Source organism: Epinephelus lanceolatus, chromosome 12 (assembly GCF_041903045.1).
Source record: "Epinephelus lanceolatus isolate andai-2023 chromosome 12, ASM4190304v1, whole genome shotgun sequence".
NCBI lineage: Eukaryota > Metazoa > Chordata > Actinopteri > Perciformes > Serranidae > Epinephelus > Epinephelus lanceolatus.
The window spans coordinates 11,703,728-11,717,210 of record NC_135745.1 but is presented as its reverse complement, the minus strand read 5'-3'; the positions used below and the strand labels follow the sequence as shown (position 1 = coordinate 11,717,210).

General features: G+C 42.1%; 1 protein-coding gene and 1 non-coding gene across 2 annotated transcripts in view; both read right to left on the bottom strand.

Annotated features, from left to right (window-relative positions):
• The window catches only part of LOC117271575 (double-stranded RNA-specific editase B2-like), a 51,852-nt gene that overhangs the window by 16,165 nt on the left and 22,204 nt on the right, over window positions 1–13,483 (bottom strand). Inside the window, exons 2-3 of the mRNA XM_033649847.2 lie at window positions 5,016–5,102; window positions 1,587–2,533 (exon numbers count right to left, since the gene is read on the bottom strand). Of these exons, the coding sequence (XP_033505738.2) occupies window positions 1,587–2,533; window positions 5,016–5,102 (1,034 nt within the window). The remainder of the gene's footprint in view (window positions 1–1,586; window positions 2,534–5,015; window positions 5,103–13,483) is intronic.
• Window positions 4,647–4,728, bottom strand: trnas-uga (transfer RNA serine (anticodon UGA)). The gene has a single exon. It is a non-coding gene; the product is annotated as a tRNA-Ser (tRNA).

Here is a 13,483-nt window from a genome sequence, read left to right as displayed (position 1 = left end):
AGAAATGTTACCAAGACATGACGTCAGTGTCTCTTACTATGCCTTAACTCATTTTGTAAGAGCAGGTGTTTGAAGGTTTTTTTGGGAGTGAAACTCTCTGGCTCAACATTTTCTGGATGACAGTGGCACAAGGTCGTGTGTAATAGGTGTGTTAAACAATTATCTGTCAGATTATTATGCTCTTCACACCGCCTTCCCGCTCCACCTCTGTCTCCTCGGTCTGCTGCCGCTCCTCCTTCATCCCTAATGTGCTGTAATAATGTTCATTAATGCGTCACACCGCCTGACAGACAGTTCATATTGAAGGGGGGATGATGCTAAATGATCAGTCGGGGAGGCTGTAAAAAAAAATCATCTTCTAGACAAAGAGGAGGAGGGAAGCTTCTGCAAATTGTTAAGTTATGGTGCGGGGTGAAATCACCCTTTTGATCAAATTCAGAGCATCAAAATGCTTTTTTCCCAACCAAAATGTTACCATTGCACCCCCCAGGGTCTCATAAAATATCTACATGTCTGTCTAACAACTTCATATTCCTTTGCATACTTGGATGACAGTGTGGCTCTGCATTAGCCATGCTCAGTCACCCCCTTCAGCTCTGTGGAGCCGATCTCTGGAGACAAATGTTCTTGTATTCATAAAGCATGACAGCAAAAGACGTCGAGGACAATTCTCTGAGGCTCAGAGACATAATGAAGTTGTTTAGATGCTACAGACGATGCATACAGGACTACCATCCAGCTCTCAGGCCTCAGGACATGATGGCCATGCTGATGTGCGGCACACTCCATTTGGTAGCATACGACGCACCTCAGACCCATTTATCCAGACCATTTAGAAGTCTGGCGAAAGCTAAAGAGATAAGTGGTGAATTCAGTGTCACTGCTGATGTTTCAGAATAAGGGATATTTTACTGATACACCGAGTCTGTCTCCTTTCTCCATACTCTGTGTAAAATGCTGACCAGACAATTGCCTGCAAATGGAAACAAACTACACCTCACCTTTTTAGATTTTTCTGTTTATGTTTTGTTCTTTATTAATTTGCAAAGTTTTTTTATCCTTCAGGAGTTGAATGAAAATGGTCTTTGATTCCACCACTTTTCATATGCAAACTCTAGTTGGGGTCAAAAGCAGGCAATTCTGAGGGGACCAAAGACACTATTAGGAAAGTTGCACAGAAAATGACTTCATCCCTCAACGTATAACATAACAGACAAGCCAACGGAATATTTAAATAAAATAAACAAAAAACATGGAGAAAGTGACTTACAAGGTTAATCACCAGGCAAATGAGATCTGGACTAAACCAAAATATTAGATTCTGGGGTGAACCATCCCTTTAAGAGGATATTTAGCTGAGGAACGTAGGACTCATAAAAACAATGCAGACATCTATCCTCCCATTGTCTACACCACTTATCCTGTTAAGTGTCACAGCGTTGTGTAGGCTACTCCATTATATATTATACAGGAGGCAGGGAAAAAAGACTCCATACAAAAAGTTCTTGGTTAGCACTGAACCCTTGACTTTCTAACAGTGAAGACACAATGCCAACACAACAACAACAGAAGACTGACCTACTCACCTGAGGTAGCTGATGTTGGGTCCTGCTGCCCTGGAAGCCCAAGATCTTCCTCTCTGGTCCCAGATTGATATTGTATATAGACTGCAGGGCAGCTGCGGCTGCCTGAGCCTTGGCCAGCCTTTTACTGTGACCACATCCTTCAAAGACCCTCCCTTCCACCCTAACCACCATGACAAAACTCCTCATTGGCCTGCCATGAAGTCTCTCTGTCAGGCACATGTACCTGAGTCCTGGTCGCAGCTCGTTAAGCAGGGCCACTGGGCTGAGGTGCTCTGAGAATGAGGTGCTAAGGGGTCTTCTTTTTGGATTGGTTGAGAAAAAGTCCAGTGTGAGTCGGACAAGTCGCCTGTACTTGTAAATGCTGGAGAAAACTTGCTTTTCTGCTGTGTTGCAGTGCAGGAGATCACAGTTTTTAAGCAGCGATGGCTCAAACTCTTTGAGAAATGCATCAGGGATGTCCAGTTCATCTGCTGTGAAATCTGCAGGAGTGCTGGTGAAGGTCCCCATGGTGGCGTGAGCCTGGGAGGCATTTGGGAACTGGATGAATGACTGCAGAGCTAGTTCTGCTGCCCTCATTTTGGCCTGCTTTTTTGTTGGTCCTCTACCCTCAAAGTGGAAACCATTTACCTCCACACCTACAGAAAACACTGGAGCATGCAGTGGGCCAGTCTTTGACATAAGCTCATACCGCAGACCAGGTCGCAACTCATTCAGCTGCACCAGTGCATTCTTCTGAGTGACAGCCCAGGCTGCTCTTTTACAAGTCAAATGGCTTTGGTACAGCAGGCGGTCTTTTCCATCCACCAGCGACCACTTCCTCTTCAGAGGTCTTGGTCCATGTTTTGGGAAACTTGTGTAAAAAGTTGATGGATGATACTTTCGTAAGAGGTCACAGTCCACCTGGCTTTTATCATCCTGATTCTCTTTCACCTCCAAACTGCTTGTACCTGTTGACAGATCAAAATTATGACAGGACACAAAATGTGAAGAAAAAATGTGTTTTTCGTTTGAATGTTAGAACCTTTTGTCAGCATGTAAGGGCCTGACACTATCATGCTAACAGTCAGCAGTTGGCCAATGTTGGGATCATCAGTGAGTATCTGTTGCCGTAGTTTTGGTGGTGTGTCCTGCACCATTGACACTTGTTGGTCCTTGTCAGCTTCGTTTTAGCCAGTTCAGCATGTTAAATGAAATTGTTCTGATTGGCATTTAAGCTCAGTGCATTAGATGAGAAACAGAAGTGAGGAAAGCAAACAAATGGCAAAAGTCAAGAGGGGGTGAGATCAAAACAACCTGTTTTATTAGGTAAGTTTTTAGCCATTGAGCTCTTTGGCAGAATGGTTCCTTATTGTTTGTGTTACTGTTTTCTGACACATGGTAAATATCCTTTGTTCTTTGAACATTGGGTTGTTTTATTAATGTGCTGAATAGATAACTACTGTCTTGAATCCGTCCTGTTGGTTTACTGATTTCCCTTTTTGAATGACAAATACAGACTACTGCTGCCAGCTGTGTGTGGAGAGTTATTCTCTCTCACACAAGCGCAGAACGCACATGCTAGCTGGCCGTTGGCTGTAGTCTTGGTTTGCTCAAGGTCACAGGCAAGGTGAGGCAACGCAACCTTTCAGCGCCACTAGTTCTTTGATATCAGTTTGGTGTGTCTGAGCTTTTAGTAACAACACTAGGAGTCTATACTTAACTGCTCTGTGAGACAGTACTTGTGGGCTAAATGCTACAGCGGCATGTTTACCATCCTGCTGCATCATTGCGCTTTGCGTGATGCAGCAAAAAGCCATTCTGGTGCAGCACAATCCACTGGCAATAATGGGTTTCAGAATGTAGAGCTGCTGTTGTTGCATTTGGTCTGAAAGGCCCATTAGTTTAATGTGTTAGCATGCTAACATTTACACAAAACACAAAGCACAGCTGAGGCTGATGGGTATGTCATTAGTTTTGTAGGTATTTGGTCATTAATCAAAATATTGGATGCATTCAGTGCATATACATGGACTTAAGTAACCAGGCTTCTGTATATCTGCATATACATGCAGTAGGGCAGTAATCAGATTTCTCACCTACCCCCATGTTTGGAACAATGGCTTTTGTGTTTTAAGAACAGAGTAGAGCTTTCAGCGGTTATACTCTAGTTTGTCTTTGGATAGAAGAATCATTTGATATACTGAACATGTAGCTCAGTGCAATGAGCTCTATCGTCCAGCCTCTATGCTGTTTACTTTTCCCTGTATGTATTTCTAAAAAGCCAATTAGAAACCCTGTTATCTGCATGCATGGAAGATAAATGAACATTATCCAGGAGAAATCTTCGCTGGTTTCTTGTTAACATGACATTCAAGAAATCAGCTGACTAGAGAAGGATAGCCGACTGTTATTGGATCACTGAAGTAAATGTTAACGCACTGACTTTCCGCTAGAGGAAAAGTCTGGGGAAACCGAAGTTATCATAATTATTTCTGAGGGGATTGTGACTGACTGAACAAAATGTTAGAGAAATTCATCTAACAGTTATGGAGCAACAAATGTGCACCTCATGGTGGGGCTAGAGGAAAAGCCAGGAGATCACCAAAGTCAGTAGCACACATTATCTCTACCAATAATATTTGTACTAAATGTCATGGCAATCCATCTAATACCTGCTGAGATATTTCAGCCTAGATCAAAGTGGACAAACAACCAACTGACATTGACATTGACCTTAAAGTTATGCTGCAAGCATGTCTAAAAATGCAATTAATGTATGCCGTATGGGTGATTTGTAAAGTGGACAAATAAATTGCTTAGCAATTGGGAGTATATAGCAAGGTGTAAACTTCAAAAGATGAAATGTAGTAAATGTAATAAGCCAAAGCTGTTTTCTGTACCAGGCTTTTAACATGTGGGTCTGTGGGGACTGGCTTGCTTCTGAAGCCATTCAAGGAACTGGCTTCATTTTTCAGCCCTGGAGGTTTCCGTTGATACCGTGTATGAAGACTTTTTTGCACTGTTGCTCCTCTAATGTTACACATAGAGAAGACAAACAAAGAAAGGTTTCTCTTTCTCAATCGCTGTGAGCAGGGTTTGAACCTGCGCGGGGAATCCCCATTGGATTTCAAGTCCAACGCCTTAACCACTCGGCCATCACAGCCACTTAATTGCAGTGGTTTCAGGAGAGACCAGTAAGACATGTATGATGAGGGTCATGTGACTTATGGGTGTAACTAGCACTAGTTTCTCTAGTGGCTGTGATTATGTTCTTACAGTATAAGTATGTTACTCAAACTTGCACACTTACAGAAAGGCCAAATTTCAACACATAGTGTGTCTTGGTTACTTAGCCCCTGTGGTATTGTGGTCATCATAATCTTTCAAATCTTCAGTTATATTGGCAGAAAAACACATTGTCAGAGTGCAAAAGGGATACAAAAGATTTACTTGAATTGTCTGCATCCTCGGCTGAAGATGGTCCGGTATCCCAGTGTCTTATGGGACTGATAAAGGTTGATAACATGTTGCTTTGTCCTGAAAAACAGCGTCATAAATACATCGAATCATTGAGCATTTTCTCCATAGCATGACACAACATCATCTACATTACACTGACAGATGCAGTATTTCACCCTTACTTAGATATAAAAAAAACAACTCATCTTTGATATTTTTGAGTTTGTAAAATGAGCCCAATTACTGTCACACTTCTGAACTCTTATACTGTATAGTTTTGTATTCACTCCCAACCACAAAAGTAATGAAATGGACTGAGGTAAACACATTTATGGTGACAGTGCAAATGTAATGTGTGAGGCCTGGAGGGCCATTAGAGTTCCCACTTAAATGAACGGAGTGAAAACAAACAGAAAAGGGGCTTGGAGCCAGCCGGGGTAATTGAAAGGTGTCGGTGATAAGGACTGACGTTTTCAGACAGGAAGCATCGAGGGACCTAAAGCTTTGTCTTATTAACCCAGTCACACAGTTGTTGAATTGAGCACAATCGTTTTTCATTAGATTTCGACAGATTTGGTGAGTGGTTTGAGGGTTTCACAAAGACAGGCATTCATAGTGTGTTTTTTTCAATCAGGTAGGCTGTAAAGGAAAATATTCTACCATTTTCCTCCAAAACACCATCACATAGGTTGGTTTTACAAGTACAAATTTTGATATTTACATTTTTGTTTTTGTTAGGCAGCGACGTATAGTGGCTGTAGTAATTATTCTATATTGTTCTATACTATAGAAGTCAGGTGATGGAGTATAAAGAGTGACAACATGCACTTTTACGTGGATGCATCAAACAAACACAGTACTGTCATCCAGAAGACTGGTGTTCGTGTCCCATGTAAAACCAAAAGTCAACATTGAGTCATTTAAACAATGTAATGTAGTAAGTCATGTCACATGATGTGATGTATGCCATGTGATGTATGTAACTTATAGCATGACATGAGATACGTAGCGTTATGATACCTTAGAAAAAAATGTAATTAATGTAAGTGTATTCACACCGTGCCCCTTTTTTCTTAACGACACCGAGGAGTTTTATTGCTTAATGCTAACCACTTAGTTTTGGTGCAACTGTGACCGTTTCACAATGTTAACTATGTGTACAATACTGTGACCATTAATGGTCATATACAAGCTAATCTGTCACCAGTAGGGGCACTTATTGACGAAACATTCCTGTAGGCTGTGGGAGCATATGACCTATGTGGTTGTATGGGTTAGAGAACCTGTTGACCTTTTCACACTTGGACAGTATTCACCCTCTCGGCTGCGGTGTGGAAATCTTCAGCAGAATCCTTTCCCTTCACACATGGCTCCTATCTGCCTGCAGAACATGCAATGTGGGCTTCATTGACATTAACATTTTAATTTATTCTGGGGCCGACAGTCCTTTTTAAAAAGCGACGGTTTTCATCCCAATAGGCTGGGCAGCCAAATGTTAGCTGCCAATTTACAGCACGCTGTGCAAAGCTACCCACGTGACTGACTGATGTTTACCCACACACTGTCTTGCTCTCTGGTGTCATCTCTGGGTACCTCCTCCTGCTACAGCTCCTCCTACAGGCCCGAGCTGTCACTGTCCCCTCCTGCTGCTGCTCTGTCACTGTCCCCACCTGCTGCTGCTCTCCCCATTCAGTTTATCATCTCAGTCAGACCACTCCGTCCCTATAATAGGTCCAACTCTGTGAACAAATGTAACCTCTCAATAAAACAAGTCAAACGGTCCAACCCCAACCTCCGCCAACTCCCCCATTCCTCACAGCCAATTGCACAGCAGCATTTCCTCAAACTGGCACTGCTAAACATCCGTTCACTCAACAACAAAGCACTCATCTTAAATGAATTCATTACTGACAACAACCTAGACTTCCTCTGCATCACAGAAACCTGGCACAAACATCTGGACTATTTTTCACTCAACCAAGCCACCCCCTCCGGATACACGTATATTGACCAGCCCCGTCTCACTGGAAGTCCATAAGAGAGACCTAACAATCACCATCATATCCACTCCCTCCTTTCAGTCGTTCGAACATATTGCTTTTAAACTCCCCGGCCCTGCTCCCCTGGTCACTGCTGTTATTTACCGCCCTCCCAAGCCCAATCCATCTTTCCTCTCTGATTTCTCTGATTTTGTCACACAGCTCTCAGCCATCTCACCTTCTGTTCTTCTCCTCGGCGACTTCAGCTACCACATTGACAACATTAACTGCAAACATGCCTCTGAATTTCTTGATCTACTGGACTGCCTCAATCTCATTCAACATGTCAACTTCCCCACTCACAATCATGGCCACACTTTGGACTTAGTCTGCTCCACCGGTCTCACCATCCAACAACTCTCCAGCATCAATCTCCACATCTCCGACCACTTGGCTATCATCTTGGACATTCATCTCCCTACCCCCCTCCCCAAGGACAAACGCATAATATCATTCAGAAACCTCAAATCCATCTCCCCTCAAGATTTCTCAGCTTCTCTTTCCAACACTCTGTCTACCTTCCCTCCCCCGCTGTCTGATGACCCCAGTGAGCTTGTCAACTACTACAACAACACTCTCTCCTCCTGTCTTGATCAACTGGCCCCCATCAAAACCACATCTGTCTCATTCACACACTCAGCCCCCTGGTACACCCCCGAACTCCACCAAATGAAATCCCACAAGCGTCAGCTCGAAAGACTGCATAAAAAGACCGGTTTAACAGTTCATCACCAAGCCTACACAGACCACCTCCGACAGTACAAAGCTGCCCTCAATACTGCCCACTCTACCTACTACTCCAATCTCATTCACACCGGCTCCAATAACCAAAAGGCTCTCTTTTCCACCGTAAACAAACTCCCTAATCCCAGTGACAATATTTCAAACTCATTCACCGTTGAAAAATGCAATTCCTTCCTCTCATTTTTCCAAACCAAAATTGACACCATCCACAGTTCTCTAACCACCCCCCACACCCCCCACACCCTCCTCACCCCCCTCCACCCATCTTATCACCCTGCCCCTCTCCAAATTCGCACCTGTCTCCCCAGCTGAGCTGTCTAAAATCATTTCAACCATGAAAACTTCCACCTGCATGCTAGATCCCATCCCATCCGCCATTGTTAAGCACTGCTTCCCCACCATCTCCCCGCTTGTCTCCAAAATTGTCAACTCCTCCCTCAGCTCTGCCTCTGCCCCTCCTTCTCTCAAACTGGCTGCAGTCACCCCATCATTAAAAAACCTGGTCTCAACCCTGACATCATGAGCAATTTCCGGCCCATTTCCAACCTCCCATTCCTCTCAAAAATCCTTGAACGTGTTGTCGCCTCACAAATCAAATCCCACCTCAACAATAATGACCTCTTCGAACAATTTCAATCTGGATTCCGCACACAACACAGCACTGAAACTGCTCCTTAAAGTCACAAATGACCTCCTCCTCTCCTCAGACTCCGGCCTACTCTCCATCCTCATCCTCCTTGATCTCACCGCCGCCTTTGACACCATCAACCACTCCATCCTACTCTCCCGCCTGCAAACCCTCCTCAACATCACTGACAATGTCCTCACCTGGCTACATTCCTATCTCACTGACAGAAAACAATTCATCTTCATCAACAACTGCTCCTCCTCAACTGCCCCTCTGTCCCAAGGCGTCCCCCAGGGTTCAGTGCTTGGTCCTCTCCTCTTCATCCTCTACCTCCTCCCCCTTGGTCAAATCATCCGTCGTCATGGTCTCTGTTTTCACTGCTACACTGATGATATCCAGCTATACATCTCCACTAAATCCATCACCCATTCAACCCACTCCACCCTGTCAAACTGTCTCTCCGAAATTAAATCCTGGATGCAAGCAAACTTTCTTAAACTCAACTGTGACAAATCAGACATGATCCTAATTGGTCCAAATTCCCTCACCCAAACAGCCAAAGACTTCCACCTCACCATCGACAACTCCACCCTGTCCCCCTCCCCTCACTGCCGCAACCTTGGTATCATCTTCGACAGCAACCTCTCCTTCGACCAACACATCAAGCAAGTCACTAAAACAGCCTTCTTTCACCTTAAAAACATTTCTCGCCTCCGCCCCTCACTTTCTCGCAATGCTGCCGAAGCCCTGATCCACGCCTTCATTACATCCCGCCTTGACTACTGCAATAGCATCCTTTATGGCACAACCTCCAAACTCCTCAATAAACTCCAATATATCCAAAATTCTGCCGCCCGCCTCCTCACTCACACCCACTCCCGTGACCACATCACCCCTGTCCTTCAGAACCTCCACTGGCTCCCTGTTCCACAACGCATCCACTTCAAACTCCTCCTACTCACCCATAAAGCTCTCCACAACCAGGCCCCCTCTTACCTCACAGACCTGCTCCACCCTTACACCCCTTCCTGCAGCCTACGCTCTTCCAATGCCAACCTTCTCACCGTCCCCAAGACCAAGCACAGAACCTGGGGGGACAGAGCCTTCTCCGTTGCTGCCCCCACCCTCTGGAACTCCCTCCCAAAACACATCCGTGACTGCACTGACCTCCCATCATTCAAATCACTACTCAAAACTCACCTGTTCCCTTCTGCTTTTAATGTTTAGCTACTTTTATTCATTTACTTATTTACTTGTTTTTTCACTCCCATTACTATTCCTCTTTGTCTTTGATGTATTTGCTGAATGAATTTGATGTGTGTTTGAACTGTCTCTGTAAAGTGATTTTGAGAACTAACACATAACCATGTTTCCCTAGATTTGGTGGTTTTCATCTTTATTCACATCCTTTCCAATCGCTCTTCAGAGATAGTTCTATTAATCTGCTTTTGATCAGTGAAAAGTGCAACGATGGGTTCATAGGTTTCGGTCAGATGTGAAAGGGTTTGGAGAATCACATTTGGACAATCTAACTTGAGGCTTCTCAGAATAAAGTGAGCTCAAAAGAAATGGTGAGAGGTCAGAGTGAAAGCTTATGGAAAATATTCTCTGACAAACATAATGTATGTGACCAATACTGCCAAAGACCAAACCCTGCACATTTCTAACCCTGAACATACAGATGTAAGTTTTACTAACACGTACTAGGAGACATGTCAACAGATACTTTATATGATTCAGCGGAAGGATTTGGAAGACATTGGCTCAGTTTGACCTGTATAAATACAAAATAAATATGCCTTAATGTTTCCCATTGCTTCAATAATAACAACTAGAGCAAAAACTATAAAGCAGGTAAACCAAAATATTGCTCAGTATTGAATAATTGCAGCTATATCAGTATTAGTCTGCTGATAAGTAATAAGAAATTACATTAGAGAAATTCTGAACTAAATTTGAAGTAATTTAGGAAACAAAATGTCAACACTACATAATGTAGTTTTTTAATGAGAGAGGTATTGAAAAAACAAGTTTAAGGGATCCGTACAAAGATTGTTATTTATGTTATGTATTTGTGTAAAAGAAGTTACTATCAGCTGATCATTAGAGCTATTATTCTCCTACATATCAATGTCAGTATCAGCCTCAAAAATCCAGTATTGGTGGAGCTAATACATGTTCAGATATAAGAACTTTTTGACTTTTAGGTGTCAAAGTCATGTCACAGAATCATCTGTATTATGCAGGGACTAGAATACAAAACATTTCTGTCTTTTCCAGATTGTCACTACATCAAATTAGGAGATCATGGTACCTTAAATGATTGCCCTGTGGAACAGAGACACGTCAGACACCAAACAATAAGCTCACAGTCCTCTTCTTGCATGGCTAAGCAAAAGATGATGAGAAAGGAGAAGCGAGAGACAAACTTCCAAACTATGACATCCGAAGCATCACAGCGGCGAAATATTTCTGACATGTTTTTGGTAGTTGTGTGTAATTAACACAATGGTGTCTATTCCTCCTGTAGCCACCCAAGTGTGGGGGTGCACTCAATGCAAATTATGCCCAGAGCATTGTATTTCAAGTGATACGATGCAACGGTGAATAATTGTTCTATGTCTTTGTTGTTCCAGGCTAATCATTTCCTCTATGAATTGATAGAATATTGCTGGATGTAGCATTTATGTATGTGCATGCATGTGTACAGTTCCCTCCCACCCCTGAACAAAATCCACAGTCCCTTTTCAGTGTAGAAATGCATCGACATACCTTGTAGAGGTGTGTAGGTTTTTTGCAGGTGCTTTGTCCTGACACCAAACTTTAATTTCATTACAGCTATAAAAGGCTTTATTGTACATATTTGCTATGCTATAGTACTTTTTTTTTTTAAAAAAGTAACTTAGTATATATGTATATATAATATATATATAATATTTTTTTCTTGAAAATTTTTTGTTGCAGTACTTGCCTTATTTTTTATTCCTCTTTATATTTATTGTATTTTTTTTAGGTATACACCAAAATACCAAAGCAAATTCCTTGTAAGTGAAAACCCCTTCTGATTCCAATACTACGATGTATCCCTCCATCAGGGCTTCAAAAAGAGGGAAATTTTATAATTTACTGTAGTAACCAATCACTGAAAACCAAAAGTGTATTGAAAACTAAGTTGGTAAAAAAAAAATTATACACTTTTTTTCCATTCTCAAACACCTTCTTTTTATATGCAGACCTTTCCTGCCTTCCACAAACCCAACAATTTACTATATCTTCTACATCTTTTGATTCTGGGGGTTCAGCTTCAGGAAACACGTGCAGCTCCAACACAATAATAGATCACCTGATGATCCCTGTTGGCCCCTGAACCAGTGGCCCCATTTTTATCCCCAGTTAGATTTATCTCTTGCCCTGCCATCATTAACCAGCTTTAGTTTAGCACTTCATGTGGGGCAGAATACCCTCCACACATAAACATAAACACAGAGAAATATGGGCTGCAGTGGCAATTATATTTGATGTCTATTGTTTATGAAATATTAATGGCTGCCTGCTGCAAGTAAAATATATTATGGACCAACATTAATATAATGAGCCATTTTGGGACATTATTATTTTATTGCCCTGGTATATTAGTTACAATTGTTTCCAGACACATTGTGTAGCATCATGGGATAAATAATTAATTTTTATTTTACCATCAAGTTGAGAAAGTGTTTTAAATTCCAGTATTACCAAGAGTACCAACAAAATTGAGCTGTAGAATACAAAAATCAAATTAAATCAGTTGAGGAGAAACTATGTCAAGCTGTTGCACTACTCATCAAATTTGAATAAATCTCACGGAAACTGTGAAATGGTAAAATTGCTTTTGAAAAAAACCCAACTTATTGGTATTAAGTAAGTTTTACTCCTGAAACAATCACTATAAAATGCATGTTTTTCTGGTGGTTAGTTTTACTGCCTGTTTGGCCCATTTTTACCTCCAGTGACTGGTGATTCTGGAGGGCACTGCAATGCAAACTAAAAGTCATTAGAAAAATGAAGAGTGCACACTAAACTATTGTGCATTAACCTTGCACCTTGCAGTTATATTAGGCGTGTGATGCCATTAAGTGGTGGGTAGATATGAGCGAGAGCTGTGAGACGGGCTGTGAATGTAATGATGTGAGTCTGGAGCTTCTGAAGGCAGCGGCAGGTGAAGGTTGGAGGTGTTTTAATGACCTGCACCATCACAGCTAATGGGGCCATTTATTTTGGGATGAAAAAGATAATAACTGTGTTTGTCTTTGCGTACCATCGGCTAAGCTCCTCGCACCTTCCCACACTCTCTGTCATTTTCACTTTTTCATTCATCTCTCACTCTGTTTTCCCCTCGCTCATAAACACACACTCACTCTCATTCAAGGAGCACTTCATTAACTCACACCCATTTGTGAATTGCAGTATTGGAGTTTACACTTGATTTAAGTAGAGGTTAACCAGGTTGCAACATGACACATTTTTTGCCTAATCTACCTGTAATCTTCTTCGCAAGCAAATCTGCAAAAAAAATGGGTTTGTGCAGCAATTTAGAGATGAAATCACAGCTGCTGTTGTGCAACACAGGTGATGTGAGGGTTTTTGGTTGAAAAAAGTACCAAGACTTGAGAACTGTTCAGCAAATAATGCACTCTATCAGTCAAGTTGGACCAGTGTAAAAAAATAAATAAAATGAGGGCAAATATGTTGGTTGAAAACTACTTTGCTTTTTGTTGATGTCTATTTGGACTTACAAATGGTAGATATTTATTGGTGTTATTTCTTACCAGAACACGTAAAATTCACAACTAACAGTCTGTGAAGACGCCTGGCAGACAGCCTGTCACTCAAAGTGATCATGCCCTCAATCATGTTTATCTTAAAACCTTAATAAAATCTAAACAGGCTAGTTATGTAAAAATGCAACCCCTGTACAGTTGTCATTAATGTTGAAATTAGCTACAGAGACCAAAGCTGTGTTTTGTACCAGGCTTTTAACATGTGGGTTTGTGGGGGTTGGCTTGCTT